Here is a 21,245-nt window from a genome sequence, read left to right on the forward strand (position 1 = left end):
TAGTGTGGGTGGGCTGCTCTGTTATTTCTGTTTCGTGGGTGGGTTGCTGGACTAACCAGGGCACTGACCGGCAGAAAGTCAGGTACCCTGTTAGTCTAATTGGCAAAGGGGAGAAATGTGGCGAAACCAGCTTCGCCACTGTGAACTGGAGAGGCCTGGCTGCTAGCCTCCTGCCCTGCGACTACGGCCCATGGACATATTGCTCTATAAACACTATATTTGGGCATGTAATAATTTATATTGCTGCTACTGGCCCTTTAAAATCAGCGATGGACATATTGGGACTTTTGGGACTAATGTCCCTTTAAGACTTTGTAACATATCACAGTAATACTGTCTTAAATATTATGTAGGTATTTATGTGTTCAGTTAAACTGGGGATATGTAGAAATGTGTGTTTTATGTGTTAAATGTATCAGTATGTAATTTTATGTCTTTTACTGTCTTTTTGCAACCATGTGGTTAATGGAGTCTGACTCTAGTCCTAGATAATTGAATTACTTCTCCAATTATCTCCAGGGCAGAAGGGAGGAAGCCGGAATGCATTGTGGGGGATGTTTTACTTCTGTTTGAGCCAGATTGTGCCATGCTGCAAGCCCAGGCCCAAAAGATACTTTTAGTAACTTTTAAACCCCTGGTCGGATTCATGCCATTTTTTAATATGTTGTTCCCCTGAATGGATTGATTGTGGATATGTATTTTTATGTGAATGTGATGTATGGTTTTAAAGTTATGAAAGTTGTGTAAAAGTATATTTTACTCTGTATGCATAATGGGATTATGTGTCACACTAAGGGGAGGGGATGTGTGGGAGGTAACATCTATGTCATTGGTTCTTTTATGCCTCCCCCTGGGTGTGGCCTGTATGTGTGAGTTGGAAATAAAAGCCAGACTGGGTGTCCCAGTCTAGAGTCTTGCTTAACCCTCAAAGCGATGTGTCGTCTCGGTCTTTGGGGGAATGGGATTGTATGCTGACTGCCAAGAGTGTAAGCCGATGTCTGCTTTTCTTGTTCAGCTGTTCCAGTGTTCGTGTGGTTCCAGTCGGGAGAATGGTGTTTGCAGTAGCTGCCTGTGCATCTGTAAAGGGGATTATCGCCTAAACTGGGTTTTATCCTCTTGTAAGTGAAACGGTCCGTTACAGGCTGATTGCCAGCAATTGCTTATGACATTGTTTAACAACGAGGAAAGGACACGGATAAACCAAGCGGCAATTAAAGCGCTGGAAGAAGTGGCCTGTACACAAAACCAGGCCAACCCGGCAGCATGGGCCGCAGCCCATTATCCAAATACTGATCCGGAGTGGAATGTCAATGGCGCAGATATGGCCCATTTAAAAGCATACAGGGACACTATTATTGCTGGCATGAAAGCCGGGGGGGAAAAGGCGATTAATATGTCTAAGACGGCTGAGGTATTGCAGAAATGTGATGAATCGCCCAGTGCCTTTTATGACCAGTTATTGGAGGCATACCGGTTGTATACCCCCTTTAATCCAGAGGCTCCTGAGAATTCCCGGATGGTTAACTCTGCCTTTGTCAGCCAAGCCTACGGAGATATAAAGCGCAAGCTACAGAAGTTAGAAGGGTTCGTAGGGATGTCTATAACCCAACTAATGGAGATAGCAAACAAGGTTTATATGAATAGGGAGACAGAGACGAAGAAGGCAGAAGAGCGAAAGATGCGTAGGAAAGCAGATATGCTAGCGGTAGCTATCGCAGGCGTAGATAGAAGGGAAAAGGAAGCGTATAGGGGAAAGGATAAAGGCGAGAATAAGTGGAATGGGGAGCCTTTGAGTAGGAACCAATGCGCGTACTGCAGGGAAGAAGGGCATTGGAGAAGTGAGTGTCCACGGAGGGAACACTATGAGAGAGACAGACCTAGGGCAGGGTATAGTAACAATTATAGAGGCAGAGCGAGAGGAAGAGGAGGTCCTGGAGGAAATAGTGGGAATAATAGAGGAAGTGTTAGTGGAGATAGATATTACCCAGCAGCGCAGAGACCCCGCGAGAGAGAGGATAGGGACTTTGTGGGTTTGGCTGACACAGTCATGGAGGACTATTGATACCGACCGGGCTCCATCCCCCTTGGCCGAGCGGAGCCTATGGTCGATGTAGCAATAGGGGGAAAAAGGAGTTCCTTCATGATTGACACTGGTGCTGAACATTCGGTGGTGACTGACCTAGTCGCTCCTCCTTCAGGAAGAACTATCACCGTAATAGGAGCAATTGGAAGGAGTGCCGCTAAACCGGTTCTTAAAAGTCGACTCTGTACATTGGGAGGCCACGTAGTAAAACACCAGTTCCTTTACATGCCTGAATGTCCAGTCCAACTGCTAGGACGTGATTTGTTGTCGAAATTACAAGCACAGATAACATTTCTGCCTAACGGAACAACATCTTTGAAGTTCAATGGACCTTCAGGTATAATGACAATATCTGTACCAAAGGAAGAAGAGTGGCGACTTTATACAGTGTTGACTAGCCAAAACCCTAAGAGTGATGAATCCTTGTTCAATATACCAGGAGTGTGGGCAGAGAATAACCCACCAGGACTTGCTCGCAATATCCCACCAATTCGTATCGAACTAAAGCTTGGGGTTTATCCAGTGAACTTAAGACAATATCACATTCCACAAAAGGCCAAGAAGAATATACAATCTTATTTGGATAAGTTCATAAGGTATGGTATCCTAAAATTCTGTACTTCCCCCTGGAACACCCCATTGTTGCCTGTTCAAAAGCCCGGTACAGATGAGTATCGCCCTGTGCAGGACTTGAGAGCAGTCAATGATGCGGTAGTAAGTATACATCCAGTTGTGCCCAATCCATATAACCTGCTTGCTTTAATTCCGGGCGGGGCTACCTACTTCACAGTTTTGGATCTCAAAGATGCCTTCTTTTGCCTTCGAATTGCTGCGGAAAGCCAGTGTATCTTTGCATTCCAATGGGAAAATGCTGTAACGGGCTCGAAACGCCAGATGACTTGGACAAGACTGTCCCAAGGGTTTAAAAATTCACCTACCCTATTTGGATCAGCTTTAAGTCAAGACTTACTGGATTTCAAGTCCATCCCAGGAGAGTGTGTACTATTACAATACGTAGATGATTTGTTGATAGCAGCAGTTACAAGAGAAATATGTCAGCAAGCAACACATGATTTACTACACATTCTTTGGAAGGCAGGATACAAGGTGTCCAGGAAGAAAGCCCAGTTGTGTCAGCCAACTGTCAAGTATCTGGGATTCCATATCTCTGAAGGTCAAAGGATAATGGGGCCAGAGAGAAAAGAAGCTGTATGCCAAATACCAATACCCAAGAATAGAAGACAAGTGCGGGAGTTCTTGGGGGCAGCAGGCTTCTGTAGGATATGGATTCCCAGTTATGCGATATTGGCGAAACCTCTTTATGCGGCTATAAAAGGTACAGAACACGATCCCTTCCTGTGGACCCCCGAACAGCAAAAGGCATTTGAAGATGTGAAGAAGGCATTGATGAGTGCCCCAGCATTAGGTCTACCTGATCATACACGTCCATTCTACTTATATGTACACGAGCAAAGAAGAATGTCTGTGGGAGTATTGACACAGTACTTGGGATCATGGCAACGACCTGTTGCATATATGTCCAAACAACTGGATGCAGTGGCCAGTGGTCTTCCACCTTGTCTAAGAGCCGTAGCTTCCGCCGCCCTGCTGGTAGCCGAAGCTGATAAGCTCACTCTGGGTCAGGAACTCTACCTGCGAGTCCCGCACGCAGTACAGACGTTGCTAGACTATAAAGGCAATCATTGGTTTAGTAATAGCCGCATTACTAAGTATCAAGCTATGTTATGTGAAAACCCGAGAGTGCATCTAGAGACTGTTAATACCTTGAATCCAGCTACCCTTTTGCCGCAACCTACTGAGAGTCAACATGATTGCCTGGAGGTGATGGATGAAGTGTTCTCAAGTAGACCGGACCTTCGTGATTTTCCCATCCAGAACCCTGATGTCCAGTACTATACGGACGGCAGTAGTTATGTGAAAGAAGGGATTCGCTATGCAGGATATGCAGTGACAACCATAGACAAGGTGATAGAAGCTCGGCCATTGTCAAAAGGAACATCGGCACAGAAGGCAGAACTAATCGCACTCACACGAGCGTTACAATTGGCTGAAGGTTTGAGGGTGAACATCTACACGGACTCCAAGTATGCGTTTTTAACCACTCATGCCCACGGAGCCTTGTATAAAGAAAGAGGACTACTGAACTCAGAGGGTAAAGAAATCAAGTACGCAGCTGAGATATTACAACTATTGGAAGCCGTGTGGGAACCGAAAGAAGTTGGTATCATTGTCGAGCGCATCTGAAAGGTGATGGTGATGTAATAAAAGGAAATCGGATGGCAGATAATGCAGCCAAGCGTGCCGCTGAATCAGGAAAACAGGAGTATGTGGAACGTATAGCTGCTCTTATACCGACCCCTCTGTCTCAATGGACTCCAGTTTATACAGCTCAAGAAGAAGAGTGGTTAAAGACTGAAGCTGGGAAGTACCTGGAGAACAATTGGTATCAGTAAGAAGATGGAAGAATAGTTATTCCAGCATCGCTAGCTGTAGAAATTGTCCAGAATTATCATAACGGGACACATTCCGGAAGAGATAGTATGGAAGAATCTCTTGGGAAGCATTTCTACATACCAAGATTGTCCAACTTGACTCAAGCCATTGTATGAAGATGTGTGATATGTGCCAAGAACAACTCAAGGCAAGGTCCAGTGAAACCACCGGGAGTCCAGTATATGGGAGGACTCCCTATGTCCGATCTCCAAATAGACTATACGGTAATGCCTAAATCCGGCGGACATCGCTACCTACTAGTAGTTGTGTGTACCTACTCAGGGTGGGTAGAAGCATGTCCTACTCGTACAGAGAAAGCAGGAGAAGTTGTGCGATTTCTGTTGCGAGAAATAATACCCCGATATGGACTACCATGTCCTATAGGATCGGATAATGGTCCAGCCTTTGTTCACCAGTGCCTACAACAACTGACTCATATGCTCGGTATTAAGTGGAAACTTCATACGGCATATAGACCTCAGAGTTCTGGGAAAGTGGAAAGGATGAACAGAACTATTAAGAACCAATTGGCAAAGATGTGTCAAGAGACTCAACTTAAGTGGAATGTTCTTTTGCCAATAGCTCTGTTGCGCATTCGTAGTACACCTACCAGAAGGATGGGTCTCTCACCTTTTAAAATTATGTATGGGCGTCCACCTCCTGTACTTGGTAACTTAAGGGGTGATTTGAGTCAGTTGGGAGAAGGAATTACCCGGCAGCAGGTTGTAGAGTTGGGTAAAACTATGGAGGAGGTACAGAAATGGGTACAGATAGATTACTTTTGTCTACCCCTACAGCTATAAAGGTGGCTGAAGTGACTCCGTGGATTCATCACTCCAGGGTTAAACCAGCAGCAGTAGATTATTGGCAAGCTACACCAGATCCAGAGAATCCCTGCAAGATCCGGTTAAAGCGCACAACTCAGTCGGAGTGACGAGGAGATATTGGGACTTCAAGCGTAATTAAAGAGATCAGCAAGTAGGTGTTTTGACGGCCATAATAAAGCCTGACCACCTACCCACGTTACATAGCCAGAGTGTCTTGAAGGGACCTCTGTGAAGGGAAAAGAGGACTTGAAGGACTCCATTCCTTGCAGCCCTTACATCCTGGAAGCTCGCACGGACAAAGAATTAGGACAAGGATGTCAGGAGAAATGTATTTGATAATGTGCATATTTGTGTTTTTAATTATTCAGGAAGGTAGAGGTACCGACACACCTGGCTGTGAGGTTTGCATTAAGACTACTAAAACAGGTAATCATATTTCACAGACCCTTATTTGGCATTCACAATATGAGTGTAAAGGATATGTATCTAGGTGTAGATACTTAGGTATAGATTATAGTGTATGCCATTTAGGAATAGGAGAACCTAAGTGTTTTAGTCCAGAGTATCAACCCCGTACAATTTGGTTGACCCTTCGGAATGGAGACTCACAGGGGACCCTAATAAATAAGACAATACTAGAAACCGTACATTCTTCGGGTGTTCTGCTATTTGATGCATGTAAGGCGATATCAAGTGGTAGAAAACCATGGAATGTATGTGGGGATCTTAAATGGGAAAGAACGTATGGGTCTAATGATAAGTATATTTGCCCCAGTAGGAAGAACAAGTATATAGATCCAAAATGCCCAAATAAGGATTATAATTATTGTCCATATTGGTCTTGTGTAGGGTGGGCAACTTGGGGACAGACAGTAGATAAGGATATGATTGTTACTAAGTTGCCTACCAAACCATATTGTAAGTCTATGGAGTGTAACCCAGTCCATATACTTATTAATAATCCTGAACAGTTTATAGATAGGTTCGGAAACTTATTTGGGTTTCAGATATATGGGACAGGTTTGGATCCTGTAGCATCCCAAACTCATCAAGTTTTCCATTCTTTCTACGAGGAGATGAGTGTAGAAAATAAGATCCCCCATAATGCTAAGAACTTGTTTATTGATCTAGCCGAGAGTATTGCTGGTAGTCTTAATGTAACCAACTGCTATGTGTGTGGAGGTACTAATATGGGAGACCAATGGCCCTGGGAAGCAAGGGAGGTAATGTATTCCGGTTCTGAGACAATTGAACAGATAACATCTTCTCAAGCTGATTATCAAATGAGTGTTAGAGGTAAATCTGAGTGGCGATTAAAGACCTCCATTATAGGTTATGTTTGCATAGCAAGGAAAGGAAAAATGTTTAATACATCTGTAGGAGAATTGACTTGTCTAGGGCAAAAAGCTTATGATCATGATACAAAGAATACAACTTGGTGGTCAGCTTCAAATGTCTCAGAACCACCTAACCCGTTTGCAAGTTATACCAATTTAAAGGATGTGTGGTTTGACCTATCTGCTACATCTAGTTGGAAAGCCCCAGCAAATTTGTACTGGATCTGTGGTAAGAAAGCCTATTCGGAGTTACCACAGGACTGGGAAGGGGCATGTGTGTTAGGTATGCTCAAACCATCCTTCTTCTTGTTGCCTATTGAAACAGGAGAGACTTTGGGAGTTAAGGTATATGATGTGAATCATAGAAAGAAAAGGGGACCCCTAGAGATAGGTACCTGGGAAGATAATGAGTGGCCTCCCCAGCGTATTATAGATTATTATGGGCCAGCTACGTGGGCAGAGGATGGTACTTTTGGATATAGAACCCCAATATATATGCTCAACCGTATTATAAGGTTACAGGCAGTGGTTGAGATAATTACCAACGAGACATCGCAAGCGCTCAATCTCCTAGCGAAACATAATACTAGGATGAGGACAGCCGTTAAATAAATTAGCCCTGGATTACCTATTGGCAGTAGAGGGAGGTGTATGTGGGAAGTTTAACCTAAGCAATTGTTGTCTTCAAATAGATGATGAAGGGCAAGTAATAGCTGAGCTTACTAGCCATATGGTTAAACTAGCGCATGTGCCTACTCAGGTATGGAAAGGGTATAATCCAAGTAGTTGGTTTGGTAATTGGTATGAGCAGTTTGGAGGACTCAAGGCATTGGTAGATGGAGTCATGCTAATCTTGATGCTGTGCCTTCTCCTACTATGTCTGATTCCTTTGGTAGTTAGGTCTGTGCAGAGCATTATAGAGAATATAGCAGAGAGAAAGGCTGCTGCACAGATAATGGCTATATATATAGGTATGAGGCTCTAAATCAAGGAGAACTAGTACAGGAAGAGGAATGTTGAGTGATTCGTATCTTTAGGGAGTCGCAGGGTCTGGTCTGGTTCATGGCAACTTGAGGTGTAAGCAAACTATGGTTAAGTGATGCATCTGGAATTGTGAAATATCAGAAGCATCAAAGGGGGGAATGTGGTGGAATCTCGGTAAAAATAAATTTAGTAGGCCGAGATTGCCACGTGGTATGTGCACGTGAATATACTGATGTATCGGTCGGTTGGTTGCACGTGGCTAAGACACAATCAGTAGTGTACGGAGCATGTGCAAGAATACAGGATATAGTATTCCCCTCCTCCATTGTGCTGGTCAAACAGGAAGTTAGTCTTTGTTCGGTTGATTGGGTAAGAGTATGTGTGGGTGGAGCTGATTATGGGTGGAGTTATATACCTATATAAGGGACCTACACTATTGTTCAGGGCTCAGATCTTGTTATATTTTGGTGACATTAGTCCCTCTGAGTCCCGGTCGGTGAATCGAATAAAGAATCTCTTCCTTCCTGAAGAAACCTGTGTCCATCTCTCTGTGCTCGGCTTCCGTCAGTTTCTCCGGTATCATATATACTCGAGTATAAGCCGACCCGAATATTTAAAAAAAACTCGGAAAACTTATTACTCGAGTATAAGACTAGGGTGGGAAATGCAGCAGCTACTGGTAAATTTCTAAATAAAATTAGATCCTAAAAATACTATATTAATTGAATATTTATTTACAGTGTGTGTATATAATGAATGCAGTGTGTGTGTATGAGTGCATCGTGTGTGTATGAATTTTTTTTAGTGCAAGGACTGGAATAAAAAAATGTATTCTGATGTATTTGAATTGTGCTTTGTACCGCTTAGAATAAATATTAGAATACAAAACTTTATGTAAAGTAACTTTATTGAAGTTCATTGGTTTTCACTAGCAATTGAAGCAAATATTGAACAATCAAATTTCATACAGTGCCCATATTTGAAAGGACACTCCGGACTCCTGGAGCACTTTAGCTTGCCGAAAGGCTTTATGTGTGAACAGTGTGTCCTCTTTTCCATAAAGTTCATAGTTCAATAGAAATTCACACTTTTATAAATGAACTTTGTTACACCCCCCTGGCTGTCAATCAGATAACCAGTCCTGTTACTTCCTGGTTTGTTTAGCTAAGTGGAGATAAACTCAAAAGGCCTGCCTTGCAAAGACTTCTCATTGAACTACATTGGGAAGTCTGTGATTGGACAGCCACAGAAAGTCTGGTCGGGGTTAGACAAGAGATCTGCAGTTTTTGCAAGCTGTTTTTAGATATACATCAAAATAAATGCATGTTTTCATTTGTGGTATATCTACTAAACAGTGATTTTTGATTATTTTATTTTATCTGGGCAATGGTGTGTCCCTCTAACTAAAATTCAGCTTGTTCCACCCTTGGAAGAACAGTGTGACACCTTAGTAATGTTTCCACTCGAGAATCTCTGTGGATACATCTCCCGGCCTGTCCTCACAATCTTTATTAAATAATTTACTAAATCAGAAACACGGTATAATTAATTAATTGGAATTGGAATTTAAACTGTAGTTAAATTATACATTTATGGCTCTGGTAGATGACCTAGAATCCCCCAGCACTGAGCAGATAAGGGGCCCCCATTCGTGAGATGGCTTTGTGTGTCAGCGATTGCATCATCAGGCTCCGCCGTAGCCTTTTCCATTCTCCTAGTGGCGGCATGGCATTGCTTGCTACCACTCGACAGAGTAAGACTGCAACATACGTTTCAGGGGCCTCCTTCAAGGCATACGAAACTCATTTTTTCATTGTTGATTCATAGAAGAGACAAATTATTGGAAGGAGGGGAAGATCAGCGTCCTTAATCCTAGTTAACGATTGTCTTTGATCAGCCAGACGTCATCCACGATCTGGCCGTCCTGGGGAAAGAGGGGGTGCATTAGCAGTGTACCGTGCAGGAGACATCCTTTAACATTGGATAACAGATTATGGACAGAGGCAGACATCAGAAGTGGACAAAAATGTCACATGTGGAAGAATTGATTTTTTCCCTATTTCATGGTCCTGTATTTAGATTTTACGCTGTTAAGGACAGGGCTGTATCCACCTTTTGCTTGTTAAATCTGCTCTTACTTTGACACAATATCACTGTGTCTCACTATTTCCGTTTATGATACACAGAAACAATCCTTTTTATTAATCTTAAAAAAATCAATCCTCTAGCCCTGAGGTGATCTTCTGGTATAGGGAAGCCCCTGATAGTGATAGTTTGGTGATGTGGACCCCTTACCATAAGATGATAATTTGGTGATGCGCAACCCTGACCGTAGTATAATAGTTTGGTGTTGGGGACCACTGACCATAGAATGATAGTTTGGTGATGGGTCCCCTGACCATAGTATGATGTTTTGGTGATGGTTCCCCTGACCATAAGATGATAGTTTAATGATGAGGTCCCCTGACCATAGGATGATAGTTTGATGATGAGGTCCCCTGACCATAGGGTGATAGTTTGGTTATGGGACCCCTGACCATAAGATGATAGGTGGTGATGGGGACCCCTGACTATGGGATGATGGGTTCCCCTGACCATAGGGTGATAGTTTGGTGATGGGGCCCCCTGACCATAGGATGAAAGTTTGGAGATGGGCCCCCTGACCATAGGATGATGGCTTTGTGAAGGAGACCCCTGACTATAGAATAATAGTTTGGTGATGGGACCACTGACCATAAGAAGATAGTTTGGTGATGAAGACCCCTGACCATATGATGATAGTTTAATTGATGGACCCCCCTGACGATAGTATGATATTTTGGTGATAGGAACCCTGATCATAGAATGATAGTTTGGTGATGGGTTCCCCTGACCATTGGGTGATAGTTTGGTGCTGGGTACCCTGACCTTATGACGATAGTTTGGTGATGAGGACTCCTGGCCATAGGATGATAGTTTGGTGTTGGGGAACCCTGACCATAGGGTGATAGTTTGGTAGCCATATATTTTTAATATTATATTGTACCCTATTGTACTCAATGCAATGTTTGTGGGCCCAGAAATCTTAATGTATAAATACCTTATAAATATATCCAACAGTTGGAGCCCTATGCCCTAGGGTAATATTATTCAGGAATACCTTTTGAATTGGATTTGCAGTCAGTGAGATGAACTGATTATTTTCTCAAGTCAGATTTTTTTTTAATATACCTGTGACATGATTTATACTGCATAACAAGTATAAGCATTCATAGTAACTCAAACCTGATCGTCAGAAATCTGCTGCATGTGTATGTGAGTCTTGTTCGCAATAAGTATCCTGGTGTATCCATAATCTTCTATACGCACTGCGCTCCATGCTCGGGGAGAGGGAATGAATGGGTCCAACCTCTCACTGCAGCCCTGGGAGACACACAGAATATCTAACACATATATCTTATAGAGATACACAATCTAGTACACATATATTATATATAGAGTAAAGAAAATAAGGAATTTATCCTCAAAGAATAAATAGATAGGCTGATAAAAGGTGGGTGCAACGTATAACACTTAACAAGGAAGTGAACAGGTGGTAGTGAAGGATAGGTATATAAATTATCCAATTGGTAAACCAGCAGGCTTTATTTGTGTTGCCTAAAATGTATTACCATAAATTAGTCTATCCATTTATTATTAAAATAGAGACAGACAGCGATGTGACGTACGCGGACTCTGTGAGACACTACAGTTCTCGGCTAAAACCGAGAGGATGGAGCTAGAAATAGCGGAGCCTTCATCTCGCTGTTTCTTGTCTGCCAGCTTACAGCGACCAGCAAAGAGGCTATAATGAAATAGGAGCAGAAGGAACAAGTAAGGGGACTCTTTGTACTGTTTAAGCGTGATGCGATCCCGAATTGATCTCACAGCGGATAGAGGTAATTAATACCTGAATATATCTGTAATGCTTTTTATATAAGTATAGCGCCACTAGGATTGCCTTAAATTGATTAAAGGTTATACATTCTCCTTTCTAAAAGAGTCTGTAACAAAAGAGGCTATACTAAAATGGCTCCCAAACAGAGAGATAAAGAAAAGGTCTCTGAAAAAGAGAAACTCCCTCCTCCCAAAAAGGAAAAAAATCATCCTATAAGCACTATTTATTGACCGAAACCTAATGAAAATTATCAGGAAAAACACCACAGAAAATCGTTACCAGCAGACACCAAGGGAACAGACACATCTACCATAAGCTCTAATTTCAAGGAATTGCCCAACCATTACTACTATCAAAACACTTTTAGACGAATTATACGTAAAAATTAATAAAGATATGGAATTTAACTCAGGAGACTTGAGATCCGAAATAGCCTGCTTAGCAGAAAATCGTAATGCTCAAACAAATACTTTAACCTCAATCCAAGAAGAAAATAAATATCTCCAGGCTTCTTATTCAAAAATGGAATCTAAAATTAAAAATGTAGAGGATAAAATAAATGACATGGAAGACAGAGCAAGACGCAAGAATATTCGCCTTAGAGGCATACCAGAAGCAGTACAACAAAACCAACTCACTAATTTTCTTATGAAATTTCTTGAAGAATTTATCTCCATTCAGGAAATGGGAGTCTATCCTTTCGAAAGAGCACACAGAGTCCAAAAAACCTGAAGGCATTGATTCATCCTTACCTAAGGACATCCTAGTTAGATTTACTAACTACTATCTCAAAGAGAAGATAATGAAGTTTCGAAAAACAAAACAGTCGAGAATGGAGGATTTAAGAATATCAAATTATTCGCAGATATTTAATTTGCATCACGGCAAATCAGAAGAACTTATGCAGAACAGACACGGATTTTAAGGAATATAGATGGACATTCTACAGCTCTAGTAGCACGGTAACTTTTCAGGACTGCGGGACATCCGCAGGAATTAAAGAAGGGTTTTTTTTTTCTTTCCCCTCTCTCATCTCATCTCGTTTTGTGAATACGATGGAGCTTTTAGACAGGTTGCAAAGTAGTAAAAATATAAAAGGATCACTAGTGAAGCAACATAATATAATATGGGGGAAGACTCAGACTTGTGAAATATAACTCACGATGTAAAACGTTTAACGTGAATATGAAGTAGAATTTGCTCCTTGCTCACAAGGCATGTATGAATAAGAATAGTGTACAGGTTGGTTGGGGCTGAAGGGAAGATACAATAAAACGAGGGAGGAGTTTATAGTGAGAAATATGTGTGAATAATAGCAAATAGCACTATAGCACCTGTTTTATCAAAATGTTAAAGTTACTAGCACTTTTTTTAATTTATTTTTTTAAAGGTACAAACTCACACAATAGTAGGGATGAGCAGGAGATAAAGGGTTGGTGGGATGGGAGATACGAATGAGGGAATGCCGATTTACCTTGAGTTATTAGTTGGGGTTATATGTTTTGGGCGGATTGTTGTCCCTTCCTTCGTCTCTCCTCTCCCCCATCGATTAAAGAATTGATGGTTTAAATATGGTAAAATATGAAGAAGTGGTATTTGGATTGTGTTGGAGGTCCACACGTAAATGGTAATGATATAAAATGATCATGGTAATGAGACACTAATATGGGTTAAAAATGTAGGTAGATACTTGTAGAGGAAGGGAAGAGCATGAGATGGGGATAGTAATGAGCGAACTACGATTTTTTCCTTCATGAAGAAATAGAGGTTACATGATGTATTGTGTTGTGTTCCTCCCTTATTTTCTTAGTTCTCCCCATTGATGTATCAATTTGTAGGTTAATATTGGGTACTGGTGTACTTTTTTTTTTATAAGTATTGGAATACATAAATGTGTCACTTGGGTGGTGTGTGGCCCCCTCTTTTCACTGGGCCCTTCTTTGTCCTGCCGCATGACAGCATTTCTAAGCACGGATTCACGGGTAGTTGGGTCACTGTGCTTTGGTAGTAGGTGTAGACCTTTATCGGCGATCCCTAGTGGATCAGTCGGTAGAAGGTTATGTTGAATGAATGGATTTTGTATATCTGAAGAAGGTCCTGGGGTGGGAGGTGGATTGGAGTCGATGTAAGCGAATACGTTTGAGTATTCCTGGCTAATCATGGCAGCATCACTTATGGGTAGCTCCTCCCTTAGCAGTCACAGGACAGGAATTAATTAGATTAATTAATTAGACTGATAGGTATAAAGAGTCCCTCCTCCCCTTACACCACAGTCTTTTTTCCTGTCCTTAGCAAGTTCTACAGGACTTTTAACTTTTTCTTTTATGGCCACCTTCCTGCGTTTGTCGTGGGTTCGTTCCAAATGAAGTTCAGCCTCTCTTCATTTGAAGGCCCCAGTAAACAGCCTGCATGAGCAGGACTAACTGGGTCAGGTTCTGTGTAAGTACTGAACCGCTGCGTGGGATTTAGGTGTTCTGAGGGAGACACTGGTTTTCTATTTGTCTGATGGGGTTGGTCTTCCTTAAAAATTCCCCTTGTTATCAGCTTGCCCCTCTTAATTGGGGTCCAAAATCCCCCCCCCCCCGCACCTATTTCTGGCAGTTCTTTGAATCCATACTATGGGGCCCTGGAGTGGTCCTACCTGTGATTTGGTGTGTTGTCCGGTTCCCTGTGGGGTCTCCTGGATTGGTGGCTATGCCTTCTGGCCCATGGGGCTATTCCCCGACTGCCTGGGGCTTCCTGGGGGTTCGGGCGTCGCAGGCTGGGACACAGTTTGCGTTCCAGCAGACAGGCTGGTGCTCGCGGCCGGATCCGGCGAACCCGGAAGTGATTTTCCTTGGCCGCGAGCGTTTGGAACGCACGGCGTGCGTTCCAGCGGTCTGCGCATGCGCGGACCGGATGGTTTCCCCGGCTCTATTTAAACAGGCAGATTCTGACAGTCTGATTGTGCGCTGCATCAGCTGTTCGAGCGATCTCGTTCCTGGCTCCCCTGCAGTTCGCCCTTTGCTGTTTCTTGGCTGCCTGGAGGACTTTTGTGTCATTATAAGGTAGGATTCCTGATAATTCTTGTTTAAGGTTTATTTTATTTTCTCTTGCTGGTCAGTCTGCTCTGACCTTTTGGTTAGGTATTGTGTGTTGAATTTCCCTTTGGTTCTCCCTTGTAGTATGGATTCCCCCTCTGCCTCTGCAAGATCCCTCTCTAGAAAACATAGGTGAGCCATTCAATTTTTCTATTGGGGGGGGTTGTTAAAAAGAGTGCCAAACTAAGCCTGTAATATATGTCATATATGGCTTTATTTCAGCCCCAGCAAGCATCTGGATTCCCCAGCGAGGAAATCAAGGGAAAAGTCCAATAAATGCATTAATTGCTCATCACCTGCTCCACCTGGAAGGAACCTCTGCAGGGAATGCTTGTCGGAGGCGGCTAATGTCCCCAGTAAGACTTCACCGCAGGATGACCTTAAGCTCTGGATTTCCCGTGCAATTGCTGAGGGCTTTAAGTCTACCACGGGATGTGGTGGCCCTCCTAAGAGACGCAGAGCGGAACCTCAGTCTTCCAGCTCTGAGGAGGATCCGGACCTGTGGGAGGTCTCTGATGAGGGGGAGGAGGAGGCTGACTATGCCTCCAGGTCTCTGGACTCTAAATCTGTAGATCGGCTTATTACCCTCCTCAGAGACACTCTTAGCCTCACGGAAGAAAAGTCTGAATTGAGAGAGGCTGACAGGTTTTTTGAGGATCTGAAACCTAATAGACCAACGTTCCCAGTGCATTCCTCTATAAAGGACATGATCCTTCAGGAGTGGAATAAGCCGGAGAGGAAGTCCACCTTGAAAAACAAATTCACAAGGACTTATCCTTATTCTACCGTGGACTGCTGCCTTTGGAATTCGGTTCCCAAGGTTGATGCCGCAGTGATCCATATGGCTAAAAAGACCACGCTTCCTATAGACTCCATGGCATACTTAAGAGAACCTATGGAAAAGCGTATGGATGGTGACCTAATTAAAGCCTATCTGGCGCTAGGCTCCGCCCTTCATCCGGCAGTGGCGCTGACCACTCTCTCCAGGGCCCTACGAGTTTGGCTCGCTAATTTGGAGGAAGATATTGATCAAGGTGTCCGTAGAGAACATCTCCTGGGAAGTCTCAAGGATTTGAGCCTTGCTACTGAATTTTGCTCTGAAGCCTCCCTGGACATCACTCGCATGATTGCCAAAGGTATGGCCCTATCGGTGGCCTCCAGAAGGGCTTTATGGCTTCATTCCTGGGGGGCGGACTATGCCTCCAAAGCGTCCTTGTGTGGTCTACCGTTCCAAGGGGACCTCCTGTTTGGTAAGATCCTGGAGGATGCCATTCAGAAAGCGGCTGATGGGAAAAAAGCGTTTCTTCCACAAGTCAGCAGAAAGGGTTTTTCCTCCTCCTGGAAAACCAGGCGATTTAAGGATCGGTCCTTTCGGGACAGTAGAAGCTACAAGCCCGGAAGGGAGTATTCCAGGAACTCTTCGTGGAAGTCCTTCTCTCACTCCTCTTCCAATAAGGCTTCCAGAGGTAGAGGTGCCAGGACCTCCGGGAAGACCTTCTGAAGGTCCTCGGGCCCATCCGGGTACGGTGGGTGGAAGACTGCAGTTCTTTTACCCGGTGTGGGCCGCAAATGTCACAGACGAGTGGGTCACCTCAATCATAAAAGAAGGCTACAGGATAGAATTTTCCTCTCGTCCACGTGCTGCCCATTTCAGAAAATCAAAAGTGTCAGAAGGTGTCAAACGAAGGGCCATGAGGACTTGCATTTCCACTCTGTTGGGACAGAAGGTGTTGGAGGAAGTCCCTTCTCACGAAAGATTCCAGGGGATGTATTCCACTGTGTTTTTGGCCCCAAAGCCCCAGGGAAAGTGGCGTCTCATCCTGAACCTAAAAGGAGTGAACGCCTTTCTAGACGTAAGGACATTCAAAATGGAATCCTTACAGACTATCCTAAAGTGCGTAAAACCAGGAGATTGGATGACCTCCATAGACTTAAAAGACGCCTACTACCAAATCCCTGTAAACAGCAATCACATGCAGTTCCTTCGGTTCTGGGCTTTAGGAAGACATTTCCAGTTCCGAGGGCTTCCGTTTGGTCTCAGCTTAGCGCCAAGGACTTTCTCGAAGGTCCTTGTCTCTCTGATTGCCGTCATAAGGATGAGAGGTATCGAGATATTCCATTACCTGGACGACATACTCATCGTAGGGCCTTCGCAAGGAATAGTGGAGCATCATACATTAATGGCAATGAACATCCTGCAAGATCACGGGTGGCTTCTCAACATAGAAAAAAGCTCCCTGATTCCATCTCAGACCATCGTGTTCCTCGGAGCGGTGATAAATACCATTTCTGCTCATGTGTTTTTGTCTCCAGAGAGGGTCATGAAGTTACAAGACAAAGTCAAGAAGCTCCAGGTTCTCGAAAAGGCCTCGGCAAGGGAAGTCATGAGTCTCCTGGGTTCTTTGACGTCTACGATAGGTTTGGTGAAGTGGGCCCAATGGAAGTTTCGCCCTGTACAGAGTTGTTTTCTTCTCCAGTTCGACAGAGAAAAAACGGATTGGGATCAGGAAATTTCTCTGCCCCTGCCAGTAAGAAGAGAGTTGGACTGGTGGAGGAACGGGAAGAACCTAGCAAAGGGTTTTCCCTTGGAAGAACCTCCGTGGACCGTCATTACGACGGATGCCAGTTCTTCTGGTTGGGGTGCCCACCTCGATTCCTCATGGACTCAGGGGTGGTGGACTCGAGAAGAAAGTCGGCTCCACTCGAACCTAAGAGAACTGCGAGCTGTTTCCAAGGCCATTCAGGTGTTCCTTCCAAAGATCAGGAATTCCTGGGTGTTGATCAAGACGGACAACCGAGCGGTGGCCTCTTATATAAACAACCAGGGAGGCACAAGGAGCAAGCGGCTCTTAAAAGAGCTAGCTCCTCTAATGGTGATGGCCATGACCTATCTCCAGGGACTGAAGGCTATCTATCTCCCAGGCTCGGAGAACGTAGCGGCGGATTTTCTCAGCAGATCAGAAATTCTCCCGGGAGAATGGAAACTTCACCAGTCAGTTTTTGCTTGGATCACCCGTCGGTGGGGCATGCCCCAGATCGACCTGATGGCCTCGTACAGTACCTCGGCCATAGAGTAGGGTCAGGGAAACAGCGGCCCGAACCAGCCAAAGTAGAAGCGATAGCGAATTGGCCCCAGCCCCGGACCAAAACGAAAGTATTAGATTTTCTAGGGACCACAGGTTATTACCACAAATTTGTCCCCGAGTACAGTGCCCTGGCCAAACCCCTCACAGACCTGAACAAAAAGTCTCTTCCCAGACAGGTAGCATGGTCCCCGGAGTGCGCGGCATCTTTCCAGAAACTCAAAGTGCCGTTGAGCAATGCACCTGTGTTGGCCACCCCAAACCATACTAAAAGATTCTTGTCCACACAGAAGACTCCATGTTTGGGCTGGGAGCCATGTTGAATCAAGTGGGGGACGACGGGATGGAGCACCCGGTGGCATATCTTAGTCAGAAACTATTACCCAGAGAGGTCAGCTATGCCACCGTGGAGAAGGAATACCTGGCTCTCATATGGACATTAAAGAAATTACAACCCTACCTCTACGGCCGTCCCTTTACTTTAATGACAGATCATAACCCGCTTTAGCTGGTTAAACAGAGTCGCTGGAGACAATCCCCTTTGTTACGCTGGAGCCTGGCAAACAGAATGGCAATGCGAATGGTTTATCCTGGCAAACGGAGTTGGAACCTTGACTGACTTCCCTGGACATCCTCAAGCCAACCCGACAGGGTCTAGGCGGGTATGCCGACCCATGGAACTAAGGGGGGGCAATGTGAAGAAACTACCCTGTTTTGTTCGTTAACTTGGACCACGACCACCCCCCTGGCTCATTAACTACAAATGGAACTGCAGATTAAGTGCTCTCTCTGTGTGGCAGCCATTCGTATGGCAGCCATCTTGAACAGTTTGTGGATTTGTTCAGTTTTAGAACTCTCCGGAATAGACCGACCGCTACCTCTGAAACTGTGAAACTGTTTTGGGCATAAATATGACTTCCATGGAAATCCCGAACCCCTGAAGCCAACTGGGTGATTTTTTGGATATGTTGGTCCCCCAGATCGGGGCTATCTGGGGATGTGACTGTTGTGGGATTTCCATGTGTTTTGGGGGTATTTTTGGGGTGTTATTAAAATGTATGTTTCTTGTGCCTGAAACTAATTGAGTTTAGCTCAGTTCCTGACTCAATTATCTCACAGACACAGGGGAGGGATTATCTTGTTTTGTGTGGGAGTATCCTAGACCTGAGAGCCAATGTAATTACAGTGTGTTTTTTGTCATAGTCCCCTCTCAGGTCAAGTGGGGAATGCCCCTGTACAGCCTTGTCACTACAGATCCCCACTGCGACCCCACTAACCACAGCCCCCTTCCCGACAAAACCTGTCACTACAGACCCCACTGTTACCCCACTAACCATAGCCACTACTCCCCGCTCAGCCCTGTCACTACAGAATCCCACTGTGACTCCACTAACCATAGCCACTACTCCACGCTCAGCCCTGTCACTACAGAACTCCACTGTGACCCCACTAACCATAACCGCTACTCCCCGCTCAGCCCTGTCACTACAGTTCCCCACTGTGACCCCACTAACCATAGCCCCCTTCCCGACAAATCCTGTAACTACAGACCCCACTGTGACCCCACTAACCATAGCCAATACTCCCCGCTCAGCCCTGGCACTACAGAACCCCACTGTGACCCCAAAACACCCTGAACAGCCCTGTCACTGCAGACCACCACTAATTACAGACCCACTCCCCGCACAGCACCATCACTACAGACCTCCACTGTGACCCCACTAACCACAATTCCCACCCCCTACACAGCCTGTCACTACAGACCCCCCAATTCCTACACAACCTGTGACAACCACTGTGACCCAACTAACCACAGCCCACTCGCCGCATAGCACCATCCCTACAGACCCTCACTCACCGCGGACCCTGTTATTATGTGTACCGGAGCTTGGGGATTTGTATATGGACTTTCCATGGATCCGTTATAAACCTGAAATTTAAAAAATATATTTTTATATTTAAATTATAATTATTGTCGTGGAGATCCCATACACAGTATTAACAATATAACAGTATGGGCAGGAAATTATATGGATAAATACCGGTCTCCACCAGTAGCTAAAGGACAATCTACACTTAAAATATACACAATAACACAAAAATAAAATTCAGCGCAGGAGCAAGATGATAATAGTCCACAAGCAGCTCAAACACCAATACGGAGTCTCTTTTTTTCCCATCAGAAAACTGGATAAAAACTGGGGGTAAGTGCAATGCTTCAATAATCCTTGACAAGATATATGTGGAGAGAACCAGAGAAGATATAATAGTGTAGTATTTTAAAACTGTAGTTGTGATAGGTAAGATAAAATATGTGCACTCACACTTTCCTGGAGCTTCAATACAGCTCCAGTGTATGCGCCTGGGCGGAATAATCCCCGCCTATGGATCAAGTGCAGAGGTAATTCTTCAAATTATAGGTGTAGTAGGGGTGATCCTCATAAAAAATAAAAGTGTTTCTCCAAGGAGAAATGCGTAAAGTGTATTGTTTATAACTTTTTGATCACTATTTTATCTTATTATATACTGTATTACTTTTATTTTTTTAATATTAAAGTACTTTTTAAATTGGACCTAAGTTTGCTACTGTTGGATTGTTTGGAGCTATATCCCTGATGGAGATCATACCACCCAAGCGCTTTTGGATTGAGCAAATCGGAATTTGCTCTTTAGCATGTGAGTAGGTTTAATTTACTTTCTTTTTACATTCCTTTTTACGGTGTACACTATTGTGGTTCTGTTTGTTTATTTCCACATATACACGGATGGAAGAATTTATATTTATATCTGTATCCTTAAGTGGGGATCATACCACTTCAAACACTATCAGAGGAGCCAGGTTTTATGGCTCTATTACACATGAGTTTACATTTTATAGTTTTTACCTACCCTTGCTCCATAGCTCTACATACTTTACCATATACAATTTTTATTTGTTTGTTTTTTTGTGAGGATACCCCCTACTACACCTATAATTCAAAAAATTATCTCTGCACTCTATCAGCAGGGATTATTCCTCATACACTGGAGCTGTATTGAAGCTTCAGAAAAGTGTGAGTGCACATCTTGTATCTTACCTATCACAACTATAGTTTTAAAATCCAACACTATTATTTCTTCTCTGGTTCTCTCCACATATACCTTGTCGTGGATTACTGAAGCGCTGCACCTAACCCCCTGTTTTTATGCACTTAAAATATACAGTATATGTGACATTCTAACAGACACTTCACTACAAACATACTAGAACTGGTTACAGATCTGCATGTAGAATATGTTTGTGCTATAGTATTAGTATACTCACTGTGTAGTTATACACCGGCCACAGCCTCTCATAGGAATGTTCGTGGGCCCAAATTTCCAAATCAACCCCTGAAAGGAGACATATGATCATATAGACCAGACCTTTCTATTTAATAAC

The 21,245-nt window shown here is 43.9% G+C and overlaps 1 protein-coding gene across 1 annotated transcript in view; it reads right to left on the reverse strand.

The window, feature by feature from the left end:
• Window positions 1-8,634: 8,634 nt before the first annotated feature.
• The window catches only part of ACP7 (acid phosphatase 7, tartrate resistant (putative)), a 29,629-nt gene continuing 17,018 nt past the window's right edge, over window positions 8,635-21,245 (reverse strand). The window contains exons 11-14 of the mRNA XM_063431225.1: window positions 21,129-21,196; window positions 19,683-19,754; window positions 11,010-11,147; window positions 8,635-9,669 (exon numbers count right to left, since the gene is read on the reverse strand). Coding sequence (XP_063287295.1) covers window positions 9,622-9,669; window positions 11,010-11,147; window positions 19,683-19,754; window positions 21,129-21,196 — 326 coding nt within the window. The 3' untranslated portion in view covers window positions 8,635-9,621. The remainder of the gene's footprint in view (window positions 9,670-11,009; window positions 11,148-19,682; window positions 19,755-21,128; window positions 21,197-21,245) is intronic.

The sequence above is a fragment of the Pelobates fuscus genome, chromosome 9 (assembly GCF_036172605.1).
Source record: "Pelobates fuscus isolate aPelFus1 chromosome 9, aPelFus1.pri, whole genome shotgun sequence".
Taxonomy (NCBI): Eukaryota; Metazoa; Chordata; class Amphibia; order Anura; family Pelobatidae; genus Pelobates; species Pelobates fuscus.